Genomic DNA, 23,881 nt, shown 5'->3' with positions numbered 1-23,881 from the left:
GGACCCCTCTGTGGTTTAAACAGGGATCCCTGTTATACTTTTATTTAAAATTAAGTATTGCATAAACATTTGCTATATGTGTGTAGTGTTACATCGGTGTGTTTAATTTGATATTGAAGTTTTAGTTAAGGCATTGTTTCATTATTTCACAAAAGTATTGTTTAGAATCCAAATATAATTGCGGAAATCCTAAAACCCCAAGACAGCCCCGCTGTTGAAGACTCGGATTTCCCTAATTTGTGTTGTTTTGTGTCCTTTTAGCATTGGTTGGGTGGATAGAGCATCCCATATACGACCCAGTTGACACGGATGACAGCAACATTGCAAACACTGCTGTAACTTTTGTCTTCTTGTTCCTTATCACTTTGTTCTACTGCATCGGTGCTACTTTTGTTAAGGTATACACACCTTTTGATTGTGTTGAGTTTAGTTAAAGATGTGTTAAGGATAAAGAAATAGTTTAGGACTTTTAAGTTTGGAGTAAACATGATATTATGCTGTAAATGGCATGGTGATGGGATTGCTGTGATTTTCATTATATCATTTAGTTTTTTTTTTAAGCAGGGAGAAATTCTTTACATCTTATAGACAGATTTTATTTCATTCAGTATTGATATTGCATACCTTTATTGTTCTAATTGCTGTCCTATTATAATTTCAGGTGAAATGAAAGAAATATGTAAGTAAGGCATGGATGAATCAGTTCCTCTGATTTTCAGGATAACAAGACTATGTAACACGTTGTTTTCACTTGTAAATATGTGATTGTGTTGTTTCAATTTTTACTTAAATAAAAAACAAACCATTTAATTTGTGTATTTTTTTATTTCACAAAATTCATTCACAAACAATTGTAACACTTAGATCTGCATTAATAAATCAAATAGCACATGATTATCCTACAGTATGACATTTTTTTTGCTCTAACCATGTATGACAGGCTATTGAAAGAGTAACATTTAGTTAGGCACACAATCATTTACAGGCCATTGACTTGAAATATTGAAATATTTTCCTTATTTATGTAAAATACACATCTCACTAGGTTTGCAAGGCTTTGTTCAGAAACCCTGAACTGAAACCCCACATCTTACATTTTTCAAAGGAACATTGTATAACAGAAGAATCGTTTTATGTAAATGGCCAGGTGTCTTCCTGTGCAGATGGTTTTCAGTTCTGCTTTTGGTGGCTATTTCAGCTTTATTCTGGGCTTGTGTATTACTTAACGCTTCCATCTGCTATTTGTTCTGCTCTGTGAAGCATGACTCCTCTCTCCACCTGCTTTCTCTTCTACTTTTGTCCATGTTAAGAACTCTTGTTATGTAAATAATTTAATTTTAAAAACAATAATTATTGTCACTGTCAATATTTTACAGTTGGAAAATATTTTGTATACGATATAGATGTAACATCTCTTTAAAGCTCTTTACTAAACATTTTGTACATTTCCCATGCATTTAACTGAATGTCATCTTTATTTTAACAGAAAAGCGTGTCACTAAGCCAAGTATTACTCTGCTGAGTAGGCAAGAAGGTGAAAATATCGTCTTAGAGTGCCAAGTGAATGATTATTACCCTGACAAACTCGATGTACAGTGGCTTAAGGATAACTCCAAGGTCAACCATTTTACGCCAGATAAAAAGCTTCAGAATGCTGATAAGAAAGAGAAAAGCTTTACTTTAATAAGTCAGTTAGCTATCAGTGCTCAGAATCAGGGCAAAATGTACACTTGTAAAGTCACGCACAACTCTGAAGAAATCAAACAAAACTATGATTTGTGCAAGGGTAAGTAATGCGTATTTAATAAAACAAATAATTAACAGATTTCAAAATGTATAATCTGGTTCAACTGTATTTTATTGAAAGTTCATTTAATATAATATATCGCTATGTACATGATTGATTTAGTAAAAATCTCAAAAAAGATTTTTACTGAAATGGAAAACTAACTATTGATCTTTAATGCACAAGATTTATCCAAGCCTTTGGTGACGGTAAAGAAACCCCATCTCAGAGACATTATCAAGGAGAAGACAGTCACAGCTACTTGTTCTGTTGAAGCACCATACAACACTGAGGTGTCATGGTTGGTAAATGGTTTAAGAAGAAGTGCTACCAATACAAAGACATACAAATCACCTCTGTCCAGCACATCACAGATTTTTGAGAGCAACCAGACTATTTCCAGAGAAGATTGGTTGAGGTTTAAAACAATTGTTTGTAAAGCTACACATTCATGTTTCAAAGTAGAGGAACCTGTGATTGAACCTGGTAAGCAGTTAATATGATCTGTGCCAATTTATCACACTGCTAAACATTTAATAAGGCAAAATGGTCATAGTTATTTTTCTCCTCAGTTAATATACAGAAAGATCCTGTTGTGGTGATCAGGAGGTCTTTCACAGGAGGCAGTGCTGTACTGGAGTGTGTTGTACGAGATTTTCCCTCTGGTGAAGTCTGCATCACCTTCCAGTCAGGTGGTGTTGATATCTCACAAGTCAGTTGTGCAGATGTGGCTTCTTCTGAAAACATTCAGTCCCTGACTACAGACTTTACAATACCCAATGATCACCAAAGGAAAGGCAAAACATTTACATGTAAAGTTCACAGTCCTTCCAAACAATGGACATCAAAACCTACAGGAAACATTTTTGGTAAGAAATATGCACCAAATTTTCTCCGCGGTCATTTCAACAGTTCTGGAAAAGATTATGGACTGCATTGCATTTAATAATGAAAAAAAAATGTATTTTTTCAGATAATCCTACTATTGAGCTCTCAGTTGTTCCCAGTGTTGGTGAATTAAGTTTGAATTCTCAGAAACTGGTTTGTTCTGGGACAGGATTTGACCCAAAGATCAAATGGCTTTTAAACTCAAAAGTGAAATCTGGCGTAGCTGTAGATGTCACGATAGGTGAAGATGGACGTTTGAAAGTGTACAGTGAGATGTTGGTGCCACAACAAGACTGGAATCAAGGGGTGATATTTAAATGTGAAATTACTGATCAGCGCAATGCTATTGACAAAAGCATCAATATTTGTTCAGGTAAAATATGTCAAATCCGTCAGTAACCATTACATTTTTACACATAAGTTTGTGTTATTGGGTGACTAAATATGTACAGTGAGGAAAATAAGTATTTGAACACCCTGCTAAGTTCTCCCACTTAGAAATCATGGAGGGGTCTGAAATTCTCATCGTAGGTGATGTTCACTGCGAGAGACATAATCTAAAAAAATCCAGAAACCACAATCTATGATTTTTTAACTATTTATTTGTATGAGACAGCTGCAAATAATTATTTGAACACCTGTCTATCAGCAAGAATTCTGACCCTCAAAGACCAGGGGCACGTTCAATCTCACACCGGTGCACAACGTTTTGCTACGGTTTCCGGGTTGAACGACATGTTTCCTGGAAACGGTGTGCAACGGAATGCAACAGGTTTTAAAAGCGTTTTCTCTTGTTTGGTGGGTGTGTCAGAAATGTCGGCCCAATCAGGGGCAAGATGTATAAAACCACGCGGTAGTAAAGAGACAGCTCGCTCAATGGGTTCAAGTTTGAATGTTGTCTTTCATTCTGGACGGCAAGGTCAGTGACTGTAACATCGAGGGTATTTTACAGTATTAAACACACATTTATAACGATTTCATCAGGCTTCAGAAACATTTAAAAAAGAACACAAAGAATGGCCTCTCAACTACCGTAGTTGCAACTCTTACGTCATCACAACAGGGCGTTCAACGCATCACCGTTTCTGTTTAATAAACGTTGTGCAACGTTTTGTCGGGGCTGAACGCAGCCCTGTTAGTCTGCCTTTAAAATGTCCACCTCCACTCCATTTATTATCCTAAATTAGATGCACCTGTTTGAGGTCATTAGCTGCATAAAGACACCTGTCCACCCCAAGAGCTGTCCAAAGACACTAAAGACAAAATTGTACACGTCCACAAGGCTGGAAAGGGCTACGGGGAAATTGCCAAGCAGCTTGGTGAAAAAAGGTCCACTGTTGGAGCAATCATTAGAAAATGGAAGAAGCTAAACATGACTGTCAATCTCCCCCTCTGACTGGGGCTCCATGCAAGATTTCACCTCGTGGGGTCTCAATGATCCTAAGAAAGGTGAGAAATTAGCCTAGAACTACACGGGAGGAGCTGGTCAATGACCTGAAAAGAGCTGGGACCACCGTTTCCAAGGTTACTGTTGGTAATGCACTAAGACGTAATGGTTTGAAATCATGCATGGCACGGAAAGTTCCTTGCTTAAACCAGCACATGTCCAGGGGCCTCGTTTATAAAGCATTCTTTGAGTTTTATTGGATGCGTTTAGTGGATTTGAGCATACGCACAGTCTAAGATCAAATCTGTGCGTATGCTCAAATCCACTAAACGCATCCAATAAAACTCGTCTTTGACGTGGAAAAGTACTTACCTCCACGTCAGGTTTCGACTTGACATACGCACGTTTCCTTGTGGCAATATTGCAGTATTGCAGATATGCATATTCAAAACTTTAACATCTGTTCAGAATTATCTTGATCTAATGAACTAATGCAAGAAGGACAAAGCATGTAAACTGCACTGTTTGTTTATTCAGAATCGAAACATTAAAAAAAACATGCAACAATGATGCACACAGAAAATGAACAAGAATGAACTGTGGATGGCCAATAGGAGAAGGCCTATTACTCCAAAATAATTTAACAAGGTTTTAGAATATATTTTAATCAAAATATGTTGGCCTGTTTTGATATTTTAAAATGTAGTCCTATTATGATGCAAAAAGGTGGTGCCCAAGCTATAGGTTCAGGAAACAATTTTCTAGTTCGTCATCTTTTCAAAAAATATTAAAAAATATAGCAAAATTGTTTCGCAGTGTTTAACGCACAAGTAAATATTACAGAACATGTGCTTTATTAATTGAAAGTAAAAACTATTGTATTAAATGTGACCCGTCACGGAAACCAGTGACACAAATTGGCAGCACAAGTTTCGAGAAAATGAGAAAATTTTTTTTTTCAAAATTTGTGATTTTCATTTTATTGCAGAATCTGTTGTTTGAGATCATGAAGAAGCCTCTCCATGTTTGAGATAGCAGTTTTTGTATATTTAAAATACATTTTGCGGTTGAAATCGGCCTGTTTTTCCGGAGATTCTAGCGTGCAGCGGGGGTCATCATTGTCTGTGTGTATATTTACATACTGTATAAGCTTGTGTTTTCGCCTCCGCCCCCAAAGGGAACAGCGTGACTCAAGGGCGTAGGTTTGATTCTGGCATTGGTGGGGACATAAATAAAATGGTCGCATCGCAAAAACTGTTTATCACCGTTTACTTATCACCGACATAAACAACAGAAAACTCAGTATGCACTTTACTCAGTGACATCTGACTCGCAACCCCCGTGCCATCCAAAATTTAATGTACTATAATAAACAATTCGTTATGTCCTAGAGCCTAATAAACAGTAGCTGTTTAAGTCTTTGTCAAAAAAAGAAAATCACATTGTAACATATATGAATCCATATTAACTTTATAACATTGAAGAATATGCAATTAATATTTAATTCTTAATTTCTTAATTTTGCCAAAAAATCCCAGTGTTGAAGTAGGTATATATATCATGCTGTTTCCTGAACACAGTTTATTAACGTTTCTGTAGTTCACATTAAATCTTCTTTTCATTAACAGACAGTTAAGTGTGAAAAAAATAGTTTGTTTAAAATGCAACATTATGTCTACATCTGTGCAAGTAATGACCACAGTGCAGTAATGAAAGTATTCAGCAATCATGACATGAATTCATGTTTTTACCATGTTGGGTTTTTTTCTTTCATGGATTAGGGACCCTCTAAATAACCTTGCCACCCCATTTATAAAAGGTTGACACAAGTTTGCAACTCCTCAGGTTAACATGGGATTGTCGTGTATTGGTGAAAACACTGTCCTTGAATCATTATGTGGCACAACTTTTTTGTGCATGAAAGAGTTACAGTGGGTATAATAATACTTTCTTCCTCACTTACCTGTAGCCCGAATAATCACGCGCGTCATGTTGAGTGAACTTTGGCGCGTTGTACAAAGTGAAACCATCCTATCACACGTAGCGAGTAAAGACAAGCCCATCAAAAAGTGATGTGCGTTAGAGAGGCGGGACTCAAGAATGCTAATCCAATCATATTAGCAATGTGCGTTAGAGAGGCGGGACTAAAGAAATGCAAAGCCAATCATATTAGCGATGTGACTTACGGAGGCGGGCATTGCAGAGAACGAAAGCTGTTAACCGTTTCTGTACCACATAGAGCGTTATTTTTACAGAACGGGATTGCAAAAGATTTTTAATCTAATTTAAATGATTTCTGACAAAAAATATAATAAGTAAAAAATAGAAAACACAAGAACAAGACGGACATTAGTGGTTATATATGAATACAGATTAATTGTTTGGTCGAAATTATTGCTAGGGACAATTCAGTCTTCTCTGAATATTGGTAGGGACATGTCCCTAGCGTCCCACCCTAAATCTACGCCCATGGCGTGACTACTAAATAAGGATAGTTCGGCCAAAAATGAAAATAATGTCATTAATGACTTTACCTTATGTCGTTCTAAACTCGGAAGACCTCCGTTCATCTTTGGAACACAGTTTAAGATGTTTTGACGTTAGATTTAGTCCGAGAGCTTCATTGAAAATCTATGTACGGTTTCCATGTCCAGAAAGGTAATAAAAACATCATCAAAGTAGTCCTTGGGACATCAGTGGGTCAGTAAGAATGTGTTGAAGCGTTGAAAATACAGTTTGGTCCAAAAATTGCAAGAATTACGATTACGAATTACGAATTTATTCAGCATTGTCTTCTCTTCCGGCTCGAGCGTGAAGTCACGTGACTGTAGTGCAGTGTAGTCAGGGCTGCCCTGTTCCTCAGACATGTTTGCTAATTTTTTTTTCAAAAACAAAAAAAAAGAAAAATAAAAGAAGCTGGGGCGCAACAAATAACAGTCAGCCGCATCGTACGTCAGTCGTAAAGTCACTGACTTTATGCGGCGCCGCAGTCGGATGACGTCAAAGTATCGCGCGAGCTCTTCAAGAAATCTTACGGAGTAGTTTAATTTCGACTCGCTCTCGCTGTGCTTTGACCTCATCTCCGCATTCTCTTTCTTTAATGTGTTATATTCAAATGGCCACAACTTCTCCAAATCTTATCAGATTTGCAAGTGTTACACATCGTTGGAAAGCTTAGAAACTGCACTTTCAGAATCTGTGAATAACTCAAAATGCTCCAGATCCGACTTGTGTCACTACTTTCTGTGACTGGTCACAAATGCTTAAAACGACGTGAAAGGAACAAAATTGTAAAGCCTTGATATACAAGGGACATGCGACATTTAATAATGGTGGGTATTTCAAACATTCATATAAATTATTCCCATGCATCGATTTTAATGTTAAACATCTGTGAATCCAAATTAATCCATATGGAATATATTCAAACAGTTTAAGATACAATTTTTGAATTTTAAAGTCGAAAATATCTTATTTTTACACCGCCGTGCAGGAGGTATGGCAAACTGAAACAAAACTTTAAAGACACAAATATTACCTTTACATGTAAAACTATATTTAAATGAAATCCGTGAATTGAAAGGTCCACTAATAATCACCTTAACTCGAGTCATGTCAATAAAGTTTCCATGTTAGAATTAAGAAATATTAAAAACTTAAGCAAACAACAACAAATATGTTTTCTTACCACTCGCCATTGTAGCAGTCAGAGAATTTGGCCTTTGACAATTTAATATTTATATGCTTATGAATTAAATAAGGGGCATTTACAAGGCGGAGTTCTAAAAGCATTCAGCTGCGCACAATTTCAAGATCATTTGTGATTTATAAACCACACATCTGGAAAAGAGGGGTATGCACGTTTTTTTGTGCCTATGCTCATTTTCTCTGAATCACAGGTACGATCATTTCAGAAATGGTCTTAGATGAAATGTAGGATAGTTCCTATGTCGCACTTTTATAAATGAGGCCCAGGTATGTCTTAAGTTTGCCAATGACCATTTGGATGATCCAGAGTAGTCATGGGAGAAAGTCATGTGGTCAGATGAGACCAAAATAGAACTTTTTTGTCATAATTCCACTAAACGTGTTTGGAGGAAGAAGAATGATGAGTACCATCCCAAGAACACCACCCCTACTGTGAAGCATTGGGGTGGTAGCATCATGCTTTGGGGTTGTTTTTCTGCACATGGGACAGGGCAACTGCACTGTATTAAGGAGAGGGTGACCGGGGCCATGTATTGTGAAATTTTGGGGAACAACCTCCTTCCCTCAGTTAGAGCATTGAAGATGGGTTGAGGCTGGGTCTTCCAACATGACAATGACCCGAAGCACACAGCCAGGATAACCAAGGAGTGGCTCTGTAAAAAGCATATCAAGGTTCTGGCATGGCCTAGCCAGTCTCCAGACCTAGACCCAATAGAGAATCTTTGGAGGTAGCTCAAACTACAGGAAACGTTTGAACTTTGTAATTGCAAACAAAGGCTACTGTACCAAATATTAACATTGAGTTTCTCAGGTGTTCAAATACTGTATTATACAAATTAATAGTTAAAAAAAAATCATACATTGTGATTTCTGTATTTTGTTTTTAGATTATGTCTCTCACAGTGGACATGCACCTACAATGTCAATTTCAGACCCCTCCATGATTTCTAAGTGGGAGAATAACTTGCAAAATAGCAGGGTGTTCAAATACTTATTTTCCTCACTGTAGATAAATCTCAGAAGTTGTACTGCAATATGATTCAAATATATGTTTTTTTTTTTTTTACATTTGTGATATAGTGCAGTGCGATGCAATGTCCTAACTACAGACTCTAAAAAATGGTGCTTAATACTTAAAAGTACTACAAGCTTGTAATCATAGGGGAGCAATTTTTAGCGCTAAATATCACCTTCGGAGAACGATAAGTGGTGCCAAAGCATGACTATTGCATCACTTATGGTTTACATACTGTAGCACAATATGGTTCAACACAGGTGATACACAGGTTCCACATAGGTTCTGTGTAGCACTAAAATGGTTCCCCTGTGATTACGAGCCATTGAACCACTTTTTGTTGTTTAGCACCTTTTTTTTTATTAAAAATAAAAGTGATTCAGGATGCCATTGAAGAACCTTTTCTTTCTAAATTCTTTAAAGCACCTTTAACATCTGAAGAACCTTTCTGTTTCCCAAAAGGTTCTTTAAGGTGATAAAAGGTTCTTAAGATTATAAAAAACGTATGAAAGAAATGGTTCTTTAAAGAACCTTTGTCTAAATGCACTGTAAAAAATGCCGCATGAAGTTAAAACAACTTTGTTTTGCAAGTCAGTTGAACCTACTATTTTAGGTTTTGCCTTGTAAAAAGTTGACATAACATATAAAATCAAGTTGAAATTGTTTAATTTAATTTTTTAAGTTAAAGTAACAAAAAATATGTTGATTTGACAAAAAATGCTGCGTATTTTGGGGTTCTTCTATGGCATTGCTGTAAACCAATTTAAAAATAAACATGCTTAAGAGTGTAACCATATGAAATGTTTCCTGTGTCTCAAACTAATAAGTATTAACAAGTCATAGTTTTAAAATTCATGCAGTAATGTTTTAACAGAACAGCGTGTCACTAAGCCCAGTTTCACTCTGCTGAGCAGGCAAGATGGTTATAAAATCCTCTTAGGGGCTAATCACACCAAGCGCGTTTTAAACGTTTGGAAACACAAGGCGCGCAGCACTGCCTTTTTTGGTCACTATTACATTATTTTTTGGCGTTATATATTGCTAGGCAACCACCGAGGCAGCTATCATGTCAATCAAATATTGAAGTATGAGTGCTCTTTTGCCATTAACTGTCATAAAAGCAGAAACTTTAAAAAGAGGATGCTTGCTCTGAGCTTGATCAAGGGTGAGAGGTGCACAAACATGCAGGAGACAGTAAGTGATTTCAGTCCGTTTGTCCCAAGCAACTCTAAACTTCCATCCCCACAACGGATGGCCCGCCTCTCCCCTCATTCGTTTGGACAATGAAAAAACATGAATGACGTTGGGGTGCTGGCATTCATCGTGCATAAACAGTGTGCAGAGTGATCATTGCCCATAGAAAATCATTCAAAAAAGGCACCTGCAACTCCCATAAACGCATTTGGGGCCCTATTTTAACGATCTGAAACGCAAGTGCGAAGCGCAACGCGCAAGTGAGTTTGTGGGCGGATCTTGGGCGCTGTTGCTATTTTCCCGGCGTGAGAAATAACTCTTGCGCCGGGCGCAAATCAATAAGAGGTTGGTCTGAAGTAGGTTCATTATTCATAGGTGTGGTTTGGGCGTAACGTCAAATGAACCAATCAGAATGCTATCCAACATTCCCTTTAAACGCAAGGGCGCAAGTTCCATGGCGGGTTGCTATTATTATGACGGATTTACCAGGCGTACGCCAGGAGCGGTTCACAGCCGAGGAGACAGACGTTCTTGTAAGAGCAGTCAATGACAGAGAAGTTATTTTGTATGGGGATGGGAGAAACCCGCCCAAATCAGCTTAGGTTAAACAGGCGTGAGAGGAAATAGCCACAGTCTCATCAGCTGGCATATCGTTGCGCCAAGCGCTACAATGATGTCAGGAGACGGGGGAATCCCAAGCTTGTCAGCATAAATCGGGCACGCCGTGTAACGGGAGGTGGATCTGCCTCAGGACCTGACGCCAGCAGAGGACATCGCTGCGTCCACCCTCACCGCTGAAAGGGTTTGGGGGCTTTGAAATCGGACCCAAGAAACGCAAGCAAGGTCCAACCCCAAAGTACTCTTACAAATCAAGTTCACATACATTAAGGTTTCTTGTGAAAACATTTTAATTATTATTTACATAAAATAAACGTAATACAGCCACACAACAAACTTATTATTATTAACTTATGAAAATATTTTAATCGTTATTTGCATTATAATTTTTTAACGCAGCCACACAATAAATAAAAACTATCACCACAATGCTCACCACTATGATTCCCCTTATCTCGTGTATTAATATTTTTTTGTGTAACAATTTATGACTTGCAAAAATAACTGTTGCATCTGTGTAGATTAGATGCAAAGTGTATGCGCGTTGTGCACGCTATACATTATGGTCAAGCATGCGCCCTTAAAATAGCATAATGAACCACGCGCAACGCGCCACTGACTTTAAACTTTTTTTTTCTGGTCAGTGGCGCAATTGTTTTTTGAAACTGCAAAATAGCATCAGGGATGGTTTGCGCCGGAACACGCCTCTTTTTTTGCGCTGAACCGCCCAGGGAGCGCAAGTTCATTCCCTAGTTTGCCGACGTGCGTTTGTGGAGGGAAAAACCAGCTGTGCGCAGGTGCAAAATACGAATGATACATGCGTCACTGACAAAGTCAATTGCGCTGGGTGCAAGATAGGGCCCTTGGTGTGATCGGTCCCTTAGAGTGCCAAGTAAATGATTAATACCCTAACAAACTTACTGTACAATGGCTTAGGGATGAGCACAAGATTAGCACTTTACGCCATATAAAAAGCTTCAGAATGCTGATAAGAAATAGAAAACTTTTACTTTTACACGTCAGAATTGGAACAAAATGTACAATTGTAAAGCTACCCACAACTCTGAAGAAATTGTTCAAATGTGTTGTAAGATTAACCAACATTTCTATATACATAATCCTATGATTGAATGCATAAAAGTTTGAAAAAGATTTTTACTGAAATTAAAAACAATTTCATCTGTACAGCACAAGATTCATCCAAGCCTTTGATAAAAGTAAAGAAACCCCATCTCAGAGACATTATGAAGGAGAAGACAGTCACAGCTACTTGTTCTGTTGAAGCACCATACAACACTGAGGTGTCATGGTTGGTAAATGGTGTAAGAAGAAGTGCTACCAATACAGAAACATACAAATCACCTCTGTCCAGCAGATCACAGATTATTAAGAGCATTCAGACTTTCTCCAGAGAAGAATGGTTGGGGTTTAAAACAATTGTTTGTAAAGCTACACATCCATGTTTCAAAGTAGAGGAACCTGTGATTGAACCTGGTAAGCAGTTAAGATGATCTGTGCCAATTTATCACACTGCTTAACTTTAAATGAGGCAAAATGTTCAAACTTATTTTTCTCCTCAGTTAATATACAGAAAGATCCTGTTGTGGTGATCAGGAGGTCTTTCACAGGAGGCAGGGGTGTACTGGAGTGTGTTGTACGAGATCTTCCCTCTGGTGAAGTCTGTGTCTCCTTCCAGTCAGGTGGTGTTGATATCTCACAAGTCAGTTGTGCAGATGTGGCTTCTTCTGAAAACATTCAGTCCCTGACCACAGACTTTACAATACCCAGTGAGCACCAAAGGAAGGGCAAAACATTTACATGTAAAGTTCACAGTTCTTCCAAACAATGGACATCAAAACCTACAGGAAACATTTTTGGTAAGAAATATACAACAAATTTTCTTCTCTGTCATTTCAACAGCTTCTGGAAAAGATTATGGACTGCATTGAATTTAATAATGATGATGTATTTTTTCAGATAATCCTACTATTGAGCTCTCAGTTGTTCCCAGTGTTGGTGAATCGAGTTTGAATTCTCAAAAACTGGTTTGTTCTGGGACAGGATTTGACCCAAAGATCAAATGGCTTTTAAACTCAAAAGTGAAATCTGGCGTAGCTGTAGATGTCACAATAGGTGAAGATGGACGTTTGAAAGTGTACAGTGAGATGTTGGTGCCACAACAAGACTGGAATCAATGGGTGATATTTACATGTGAAATTACTGATCAGCCCAATGCTATAAACAAAAGCATCAATATTTGTTCAGGTAAAATATGTCAAATCCGTCAGTAACCATTACATTTTTACACATAAGTTTTTGTTATTGGGTGACTACACTGCAAAATCCTGGGAGTTAAAGTAACACTGCTCAGTGTTTATATAGGTCCACTCCCCAGAGTGTTAAAAAACTAACACCGGAGAGAGTTAAAAGCTACAATCTGTGACTTTATTCTCTCTATCAACATCTCTGTTTGAAAACTGAAATTGCATTTTAGATCTTACTTGTAGAGTTATTTTCTTAATTTAGGATTAGATGTTGGCCGTTTCATTTCAAGTCACCATTATTGTGATCAGTGGTTGTTTTAATTGGACTCTTGAGTATTTGTCTTAGCTTTTCAGCTATTTTTGGCTGTTATAATTACATGTGTTTAAAACATGTTTGTGGTGGCCAAAGAGGAGACACTAGTGCATTTCTATGATTATAATGGTTGTTAGGATATACTATCAAATAACACTCTTTAATAATGATTTCTTCAGTGATTTCTTACTAGAAGTATTTATTTCTGTCAATAATATGATACTGTAGTAAGAGATCCAGCCATCTCATAGCAGTTTTTCATTCTGAACCATTTTTAAACACTGACACTTACAGATTAACTGCAGTCTAATGTAGTCACTTAAACATCAAGAATCAGAGTATGAATCACAATGATGGTGACAATAAAATGAAAAGCTTCATACCGCAATGCATGCTGGGTATTAACAAATTACAAATCTCATCTAGAGCTCCCAGAATGCACTGCGGCATGAATAAATAATGAACTTTTTTACCATATGCTTTGTCACCATTGTTGAGATTCATACTCCGATTATTGATGTCTTTGTATCTACATTGTTCGGCGGTTAATGTTTTTGTGCACACTATCAAAATCCTTTAGAATGTCAAACTGCTATGAGAGTTCTGGACCTTGAACAGTAGTAATTTATTATAAATAGAAAATGATGCTTCTGATTGAGGGAGGAAAAACTATATTAATAAATCTGTTCATTAAATGATTATGTTTGACATTTTGTTTTATCCATCAATATTCAATAACACAATAACCTTTTCTTTGCTTTAACAATGTGTTTTAAACACATTAAGATATAGCAGTTAGAAAAAACTAACAATCTAATAGTCAAGAGTCAAGTCCAACTAAAACAACCACTGATCACAATAATGGTGACTTTAAATGAAACAGCCAACATCTAAACCTAAGTTAAGAAAATAACTCAAGTAGGATTTAAAAGTAAGATGTAAAATGCAATTTTATTTTTCAAACAGAGATGGCGATAGAGAGGATAAAGTCACAGATTGCTGCTTTTAACTCTCTCCGGTGTTACTTTTTTAACACTCTGGAGAGTGGACCTATATAAACACTGAGCAGTGTTAATTTAACTCCCGGGATTTTGCAGTGTAAAAATGTACAGTGAGAAAAAAAGTATTTGAACACCCTGCTAAGTTCTCCCACTTAGAAATCATGGAGGGGTCTGAAATTGTCATCGTAGGTGATGTCCACTGTGAGAGACATAATCTGAAAAAAAATCCAGAAATCACAATCTATCATTTTTTTTCCTATTTATTTGTATGATACAGCTGCAAATAATTATTTGAACACCTGTATATCAGCTAGAATTCTGACCCTCAAAGACCTGTTAGTCTGCCTTTAAAATGTCCACCTCCACTCCATTTATTATCCTAAATTAGATGTACCTGTTTGAGGTCATTACCTGCATAAATACCTGTCCACCCCATAGTAAGAATCCAACTACTAACATGGCCAAGACCAAAGAGCTGTCCAAAGACACTTGAGACAAAATTGTACACCTCCACAAGTCTGGAAAGGGCTACTGGGAAATTGCCAAGCAGCTTGGTGAAAAAAGGTCCACTGTTGGAGCAATCATTAGAAAATGGAAGAAGCTAAACATGACTGTCAATCTCCCCCTCTGACTGGGGCTCCATGCAAGATTTCACCTCGTGGGGTCTCAATGATCCTAAGAAAGGTGAGAAATTAGCCTAGAACTACACGGGAGAACCTGGTCAATGACCTGAAAAGAGCTGGGACCACCGTTTCCAAGGTTACTGTTGGTAATGCACTAAGACGTAATGGTTTGAAATCATGCATGGCACGGAAGGTTCCATGCTTAAACCAGCACATGTCCAGGGGCCTCGTTTATAAAGCATTTTTACGCACAGATTTGATCTTAGACCGTGCGTACGCTCAAATCCACTAAACGCATCCAATAAATCACGTTTTTTTTTTGCGAATGCTCCTTTTCTCTGAATCACACGTACGATCATTTCAGAAATGGTCTTAGATGAAATGTAGGATAGTTCCTATGTCGCACTTTTATAAATGAGGCCCCAGGTCCGTCTTAAGTTTGCCAATGACCATTTGGATGATCCAGAGTAGTCATGGGAGAAAGTCATGTGGTCAGATGAGACCAAAATAGAACTTTTTTGTCATAATTCCACTAAATGTGTTTGGAGGAAGAAGAATGATGAGTACCATCCCAAGAACACCACCCCTCCTGTGAAGCATTGGGGTGGTAGCATCATGCTTTGGGGTTGTTTTTCTGCACATGGGACAAGGCAACTGCACTGTATTAAGGAGAGGGTGACCGGGGCCATGTATTGCGAGATTTTGGGGAACAACCTCCTTCCCTCAGTTAGAGCATTGAAGATGGGTCGAGGCTGGGTCTTCCTACATGACAATGACCCGAAGCACACAGCCAGGATAACCAAGGAGTGGCTCTGTAAAAAGCATATCAAGGTTATGGTGTGCCCTAGCCAGTCTCCAGACCTAAACCCAATAGAGAATCTTTGGAGGTAGCTCAAACTAAAGGAAACGTTTGAACTTTGTAATTGCAAACAAAGGCTACTGTACCAAATATTAACATTGACTTTCTCAGGTGTTCAAATACTGTATTATACAAATAAATAGTTAAACAAATCATACATTGTGATTTCTGTATTTTGTTTTTAGATTATGTCTCTCACAGTGGACATGCACCTACGATGTCAATTTCAGACCCCTCCATGATTTCCAAGTGGGAGAATAACTTGCAAAATAGCAGGGTGTTCAAATACTTATTTTCCTCACTGTAGATAAATCTCAGAAGTTGTACTGCAATATGATTCAAATATATGTTTTTTTTTTTTTTACATTTGTGATATAGTGCAGTGCGATGCAATGTCCTAACTACCGACTCTAAAAAGTGGTGCTTAATACTTAATAGTACTACAAGCTTGCAATCATAGGGGAGCAATTTTTAGCGCTAAATATCACCTTCGGAGAACGATAAGTGGTGCCAAAGCATGACTATTGCATCACTTATGGTTTACATACTGTAGCACAATATGGTTCAACACAGGTGATTCACCGGTTCCACATAGGTTCTGTGTAGCACTAAAATGGTTCCCTTGTGATTACGAGCCATTGAACAACTTTGTATTATTTAGCACCATTTTTTTTTTATTAAAAATAAAAGTGGTTTAGGATGCCATTGAAGAACCTTTTCTGTCTAAATGATTCTTTAAAGCACCTTTAACATCTGAAGAACCTTTCTGTTTCCCAAAAGGTTCTTTAAGGTGATAAAAGGTTCTTAAGATTATAAAAAACGTATGAAAGAAATGGTTCTTTAAAGAACCTTTGTCAAAATGCACTGTAAAAAATGCAGCATGAAGTTAAAACAACTTTGTTTTGCAAGTCAGTTGAACCTACTATTTTAAGTTTTGCCTTGTGAAAAGTTGACATAACATAAAAAATTTTATTAAACAATTTCAACTTGATTTTAAAAGTTAAAATAACAAAAAAATATGTTGATTTGACAAAAAATGCTGCGTATTTTGGGATTCTTCTATGGCATTGCTGTAAACCCATTTAAAAATAAACATGCTTAAGAGTGTAACCATATGAAACACAAGGCGCGCAGTACTGCCTTTTTTTTGGTCACTTTAAAAAAAGAGTAGTGCGGCACGGCTTTATGTATTGCTATATATTATATATTACAATGAAAAAACATGAATAACGTTGGGGTGCTGGCCTTCATCGCGCATAAACAGTGTAAAGAGTGCTCATTGCCAATAGAAAATCATTCAAAAAAGGCGCCTGCAACTCCCATAAACGCATTTGGTGTTATCGATCCCTTAGAGTGCCAAGTAAATGATTAATACCCTGACAAACTTACTGTACAGTGGTTTAGGGATAAGCACAAGATTAGCACTTTACGCCATATAAAAGGCTTCAGAATGCTGATAAGAAATAGAAAACCTTTACTTTTATACGTCAGAATAAGAACAAAATGTACAATTGTAAAGCTACCCACAACTCTGAGGAAATTGTTCAAATGTGTTGTATGATTAACCACCATTTCTATATACATAATCCTATGATTGAATACATAAAAGTTTGAAAAAGATTTTTACTGAAATTGAAAACAATTTCATCTGTACAGCACAAGATTCATCCAAGCCTTTGATAAAAGTAAAGAAACCCCATCTCAGAGACATTATGAAGGAGAAGACAGTCACAGCTACTTGTTCTGTTGAAGCACCATACAACACTGAGGTGTCATGGTTGGTAAATGGTGTAAGAAGAAGTGCTACCAATACAGAAACATACAAATCACCTCTGTCCAGCAGATCACAGATTATTAAGAGCATTCAGACTTTCTCCAGAGAAGAATGGTTGGGGTTTAAAACAATTGTTTGTAAAGCTACACATCCATGTTTCAAAGTAGAGGAACCTGTGATTGAACCTGGTAAGCAGTTAAGATGATCTGTGCCAATTTATCACACTGCTAAACATTTAATGAGGCAAAATGTTCAAACCTATTTTTCTCCTCAGTTAATATACAGAAAGATCCTGTTGTGGTGATCAGAAGGTCTTTCACAGGAGGCAGTGCTGTACTGGAGTGTGTTGTACGAGATCTTCCCTCTGGTGAAGTCTGCATCACCTTCCAGTCAGGTGGTGTTGATATCTCACAAGTCAGTTGTGCAGATGTGGCTTCTTCTGAAAACATTCAGTCCCTGACCACAGACTTTACAATACCCAGTGACCACCAAAGGAAGGGCAAAACATTTACCTGTAAAGTTCACAGTCCTTCCAAACAATGGACATCAAAACCTACAGGAAACATTTTTGGTAGGAAATATGCAACAAATTTTCTTCGCTGTCATTTCAACAGTTCTGGAAAAGATTATGGACTGCATTGCATTTAATAATGATGATGTATTTTTTCAGATAATCCTACTATTGAGCTCTCAGTTGTTCCCAGTGTTGGTGAATCGAGTTTGAATTCTCAGAAACTGGTTTGTTCTGGGACAGGATTTCACCCACAGATCAGATGGTTTTTAAATTTTAACGTAACATCTGACACAGCTGTAGATGTCACAATAGGTGAAGATGGACGTTTGAAAGTGTACAGTGAGATGTTGGTGCCACAACAAGACTGGAATCAAGGGGTGATATTTACATGTGAAATTACTGATAAGCACAATGCTATTAACAAAAGCATCAATATTTGTTCAGGTACAATATGTCAGTAACCATTGCATTTCTACACATAAGATTTTGTTATTGGGTGACTAAATATGTAGATAAATATAGATAAAAAATATATACAGTATATTTTTTTGCATTTTTAACATTTGTGATATAGTGCAGTGTGATGCAATGTCCTTACTAACCATGTGAAATGTTCCCTGTTTCTTAAACAAATGAGTATTCTCAAGTTCATTCTTGTTAAAGTTAAAATAAAGTTTTAAAATCCATGCAGTAAAGATCTCATTTTCCTCTTCAGTGGCTAACCAGAGCAGTCAGATGGCAGATGTCTATTTACTAGGTCCCTCCCTCAGTGATGTGAGATCTATGACTGACATTTTTTTGACCTGCTTGGTTATTGGTCATCGTATCAAGGATTTCACAATCCAGTGGAAAGTCGATGGACATAGTTCCGAAATGCAAGGTTTTATACAACAGCATCAAGATCATGCAAATGGGACTCAAAGCATGCAGAGTATTTTGAAGGTTCCGGTTAGCAGATGGCATGATTATAGTGTGTTCACCTGTGAAGCTAAACCTGTTTGCTCTGAAGACACACTGGAAAAGAACATCTCAAAAAACAGAAGTACGCATTCACACGGTCCTTCATATCATATGTCTCCCTCAACACTGCAAATGTTTTCAGTCATTATAATTTTCCTATCATGTCCACAGACCCTAAAGAACCTACTGTGAGGATCCTCAAACCCTCTGACAGTGATCTATTTGTGTCTCAAGATGCCAGTCTTCTTTGCTCGATCACTGGTTTCTTCCCATCTGAAATCTCTGTGCAATGGCAACTGAATGGCACGCAGTTGGATGAGTCTCGCTTTACTAACAGTCCTGTGGTTGCTCATACTGCAGCTGAGGATTTTTCAATATACAGTGCCTTAATACTGTCTGCTTCACAGTGGACGAAGGACGTGTACTCATGTGTTGTTTCTCATGAGTCATCTAAAAATCCAATCACTGCTACTTTGGAGGACTTGTATGGTTTGTGTCATCCTATGGTGGTCCTATTGTCCTATCCAAATTTACATGTATTACCATTATAACTTCTGCAATTCTTAAAAAATATATTTTATCAAGAGCTTATAAAGCAATTTTTATCATTTTTTGTAACTGGGCCTTATACCATTTACATTTTACCACTCTCTACTCTTGTCCTGCATAACATGTTTTTTGTTTATGTCCTTTAGCTTCGTTGACCCACTCTGCTCCATCTGCAAAGCTGCTGCAGGGTTCAAATGAGCTGGTGTGTCTGGCATTTGGTTTCAGTCCATCTGAAATCACCATCACCTGGCTGCTGGGCTTTGATGAGGTGTCTAATCAAAGTGTCCTGATTACCGATCCTGCAAAAGGTCCTGACGGAAAATTTACCATCCAAAGTTATCTGCATTTATTACCCGCTAAATGGGCACCTGGAGAGGTGTACAGATGCAGGGTCACTCATATTACTGGTACCCAGTTGCTTAACATCTCCAAACCAGGTAATGAAACTACTGGTAATCTCACTGATCAAAGAAACATGAGAGGCCGTGCCTAGAACTGCACTCTCGGACGAAAGGTACTTCACTTGGGCAGCCTTGCTGAAAAGAACAGCATACCAGCAAGACCATTATGTTGTGTTTTGGTGCTGGTATGCTGGTGATCACCAGCTAAACCAGCATAGACCAGCATAATTCCCATGCTGGTCCATGCTGGTTTGATGCTGTTTTTTCAGCAGGGAGTACACTTTTAAAAGTTCCTAACAATTAAGGTCCAGATATGTATACATACCAATACTGTACCCATGCGCGTAATTTGCACAGGGGTTACGGGGTCATGACCCCCGCAAAAATCAAATCCAGCTAATATACCCCCCCAATATCATCACATCATTCAGATTAAAATAAATAGGAAATATTCCGAATGAACACTTTTGTTCGTTTTCTTTATTAATTTCATTTGCCAGCAATAAAGATAGTATTATATTTCAAATTGTCTGTAATGTACCCCCCCCCCCCCCCCCCCCCGCCCACCGCACCGGCTACTTGGTATTACCCAACCCGCTTTCTCTACCAAGTTTATTCACTATTTTTGCGCATGCGCAGTGTTTGAGATGAATGGTTGGAGAAAGTTGACGGTGCATGATGAAAAGGACACTGAAAGGCAGCCAGTCGAGCCAGACAACGATTTTTCAAAAGAGGAAAAATCCTGCGCGAACACACGGTTAACAGTGCTATTTTTAGCCTTTCATTGATAAAACTAAAGCTGATCTCCGTAGTTTCAATTTGAAAGCGTGTGAAAGTTGCGCAATCCTATTTCATCAATTGAGCCGAAAATTCAGAGAAAGCTCTAACATATACACGTAAAAAACACTGTGCAGCATGTTTACTTGCTATACAAGCAGTGGACTCCGACATAATATTAGTTCGCGTCCATATAAACTCATAATTACTCCGGCTTGCGTTTGAATGACAGCAGAGAGACTCACCGTCTCACAGACCGCCCCCTCACAGTATTCAGGACAGAAGCGGTCGAAAGTGCAAAAAAGAGACAGTTTTAAAAACCAGGTGTAAACTTAATGTGTCTCTCTCGTCCACATGTGATCTGATCGATGAAAACACATCTTAATACCAAGTGTAAACAGCCCCCAGGTTACACACAACTGTGACACAGCAGAGGCTGAACCATGTTGCAGTGCCTCACATACATCAGGACAAATTGGACCTCTTTACTAAAGTCAGTGTGTGCACAGTTCATTTCTTTTACACAGAGACATAAACAGGTGTTTGGTGTTTTTATCTGAATGGTATGTGTGTTAAGTTGCAGCATAATATGTTGTAACATACCTTAAATGTGATTTACAGATAGGCCTTCTTTTACATGCTTTTGTTTAGATTTTGTTAGTGGATGGTGAGTTTTGGTGATGCCCAACAATATGTGAAATCTGTTCTGAATAAAGGTGCAAGCTGCACTTCAGTGTGCCACCCTGTATTGTCGAATTGTGCATAATAGATTTGCTGCATGTAGGTGCCAATACACTGATGAAATTGATTAAGTTCTTTAATCTTTAAGTTCTTGTTTCTTTTTTGAAAAAATATTGAACAAACAAAAAATGTGGAAACTGCCACCGCTGGCTAGTGCTTAAACACTTAATTTTACTACTGTGTCATTATGGTGTCACTTCTGTGTGAACAGCTGCATTTACGTTAAGTAATCTAAATCAGTAAAGGTATCACAATGTAATTCTAATACAGGAACGGCAAATTAGCATGTTACCCACAAGAAAATGATTCAATAAATAAATAAATATGCCGCATGTTTAACCCCCCCCCCATGGTAGACCCAAAGTTACGCCCTTGACTGTACCTTTTATGCACTCTTTAGGTTCAAATGTGTATCTTTTTAAAAGTGACAGTTTATGTACCTTTCTTCTGAGAGTTTGGGATAAGGTTACAGTTTGGTAAATCACTATCATAAGGACGAGGACAACATGCTTGTAACCAGTTTAATTTATTTTTATTTTTAGTTTAAATAAAAAAATAAACTTATTTTCTTTTTGTTTGTTTTTCACAGAAATATTGGAAGAGGGTATTTATATGAATGAAAACAAGGATGAATCTATTACACAGGAATCTTTAGAGGACGCCTGGAAAATGGCCTGTGCCTTTCTTGTTCTTTTTCTCTTTTCTCTCTTCTATGGATGCACAGTGACACTGGTCAGAGTGAAGACTGCATGAGCAATAATGCCAATTTCTGTCGTTTCTTGTTTTTTTAAGATGATTTTGCTTTTTAGGATCTTAATTTGATTACAGATGTTTTGAATGCATCTTGATTTGTGAATATTCATTGCCTAAGCATTGCAAAGATTATGTACAGTAATAAAATAAATGAAAAAAATGTTAAAATGATAAAATGCTTTCAAATAAAACAACAACATGGTACAATAAACAAAGAATGTTTTAATTCCAAATAAAAGCCAAATCGCCCTCCTGTAATCATTTCTAAAATAGTTTATTCCCAAACAAAAAAATGTAGTAGCATCTAGGAATCTAGTCCTAGCATTTAGGAATTCCCTTAAAGTTAACCACTGATTTACTACAGTAAAAACATTGTATGACCATGGTTTCTATGTGGGTTGCACTCTAAAAAAAAATGCTGGGTTATTTTCATTTTCTACCTATAAGCACAATAAGAATGATTCTTTATTAAAACATTTGGAGCATGTTAGACCTTTGGATAGAGTGGGTGATAGGATCTGCAGACTTAACCAGCGGGAGACATTTTGGATCCACCAGTTGGATGCGCTTCGTTATCCAGGTATAAAATAGGACATACAGTTTAAATGTTTTTTATGATGAATTTTCTATGTTCTTTTGATGACTATGCTTTGTACTTTGTAGCGATTCAGCGGGAGGAGGGGAATAATGTTATTTGAAACTCTATGAACCTCCGACCGAAATACTACGGGGATTCCCAAGGGAGTCTTAGATTTTAGCTCAAAGGGAATATTATGTATTATTAACTGTAATTAACTATACAAATTTATCAGGTTTTACCTGGCGTAGCAGAATTAATAATAACAATTAATTAATATGTTCGTCCACCGAAGACATATATCCATAATCGTATATTAACGTCTAAGAAATTTTAATTTCATGGCCTTTAAAATGAACCTTCTCACTGATATACAGTGCTACTCGCAGCTTGTAGCTGGATCAAAAGGCAGAAATAGTGACTTTAATTTCATGAGCATTGAACACAGAAACAATTCAATTGTGAAAATGCAAAACCGGTTTATTAACTACAAATGAAGTACACACAACGACCATAGGTGTCATTTACACTGGGGACGCTGGGGACATGTCCCCACCACTTTTTGAAATGGCTGATTTTGTCCCCACCACTTTTTAAAAGCATTTGGTTAAAATGTTCTGAAAAATCAAGCAAACCAAGACATGTTAAAGGTTTATTTGCACAAAATAAAACATGCAATGCCGTTTATATACAGAAAGAAAAAAATTACATTATCCCAAAAAAAGTAACTTAAACAAAATAAACTATTACTGATTCTAAATGACCCAAAAACATGCATGCACCGATCAGTAACTTGAACAAATTCTTGACACAGTTTCTCCAATTTTTACATTCTTCTCTCTGTAAATGTATTGTTGGCTATTGCTAAAAATATACCCGTGCGACTTACGGTTTTGTGGTCCAGGGTCATATGTTGTGTTGTATGCTTATGATGTGTTTTCTTTTACACATGCAATGAATTTCATTGAGGGTTTTTCCTGAGTGTTTTCGTGTTGTTGACTGCACTGCAAAAACTGACTTTCTTACTTAGTATTTTTGTCTTGTTTTCAGTAAAAATATCTAAAAATTCTTAAATTAAGATGTATTTTCTTGATGAGCATAATGACCTAGGAAAATAAGTCTAGTTTTTAGATAAAAAATATAAACTTTAAGTAAATTAGTGCTTAAAACAAGCAAAAA

General features: G+C 37.2%; 1 protein-coding gene across 2 annotated transcripts; it reads left to right on the top strand.

Moving 5' to 3' along the window:
* Positions 1–1,584: 1,584 nt before the first annotated feature.
* On the top strand, positions 1,585–22,363 carry ighd (immunoglobulin heavy constant delta). 2 transcript variants are annotated; one of them, XM_065276322.2, is made up of 14 exons: positions 1,585–1,786; positions 1,973–2,272; positions 2,359–2,655; positions 2,760–3,047; positions 11,785–12,090; positions 12,177–12,473; positions 12,574–12,861; positions 17,313–17,618; positions 17,705–18,001; positions 18,101–18,388; positions 18,660–18,986; positions 19,076–19,393; positions 19,600–19,890; positions 21,962–22,363. In XM_065276322.2, the coding sequence occupies exons 1-14, from the start codon at positions 1,723–1,725 to the stop codon at positions 22,123–22,125; spliced, it is 3,831 nt and encodes a 1,276-aa protein (XP_065132394.1). In that variant the 5' UTR covers positions 1,585–1,722; the 3' UTR covers positions 22,126–22,363. The 2 variants fall into 2 exon arrangements, with proteins under 2 accessions (XP_065132394.1, XP_073670093.1); XM_073813992.1 differs by lacking the exon at positions 21,962–22,363 and having other exon boundaries at positions 19,076–19,440; positions 19,600–19,730.
* The last annotated feature ends 1,518 nt before the right edge of the window (positions 22,364–23,881 follow it).

This window comes from Paramisgurnus dabryanus, chromosome 3, assembly GCF_030506205.2.
Source record: "Paramisgurnus dabryanus chromosome 3, PD_genome_1.1, whole genome shotgun sequence".
NCBI lineage: Eukaryota > Metazoa > Chordata > Actinopteri > Cypriniformes > Cobitidae > Paramisgurnus > Paramisgurnus dabryanus.
The sequence above is the reverse complement of the archived record's forward strand: the minus strand, read 5'-3'. Positions and strand labels throughout refer to the sequence as shown.

Coding starts and splice junctions, on each gene's coding strand:
- ighd (XM_065276322.2), top strand. CDS start 1,723: ATGTACACTTGTAAAGTCACGCACAACTCTGAAGAAATCAAACAAAAC. Junction 18,389..18,659: donor AAGCATCAATATTTGTTCAG/GTACAATATGTC, acceptor TTTCCTCTTCAG/TGGCTAACCAGAGCAGTCAG. Junction 19,394..19,599: donor TACTTTGGAGGACTTGTATG/GTTTGTGTCATC, acceptor TATGTCCTTTAG/CTTCGTTGACCCACTCTGCT.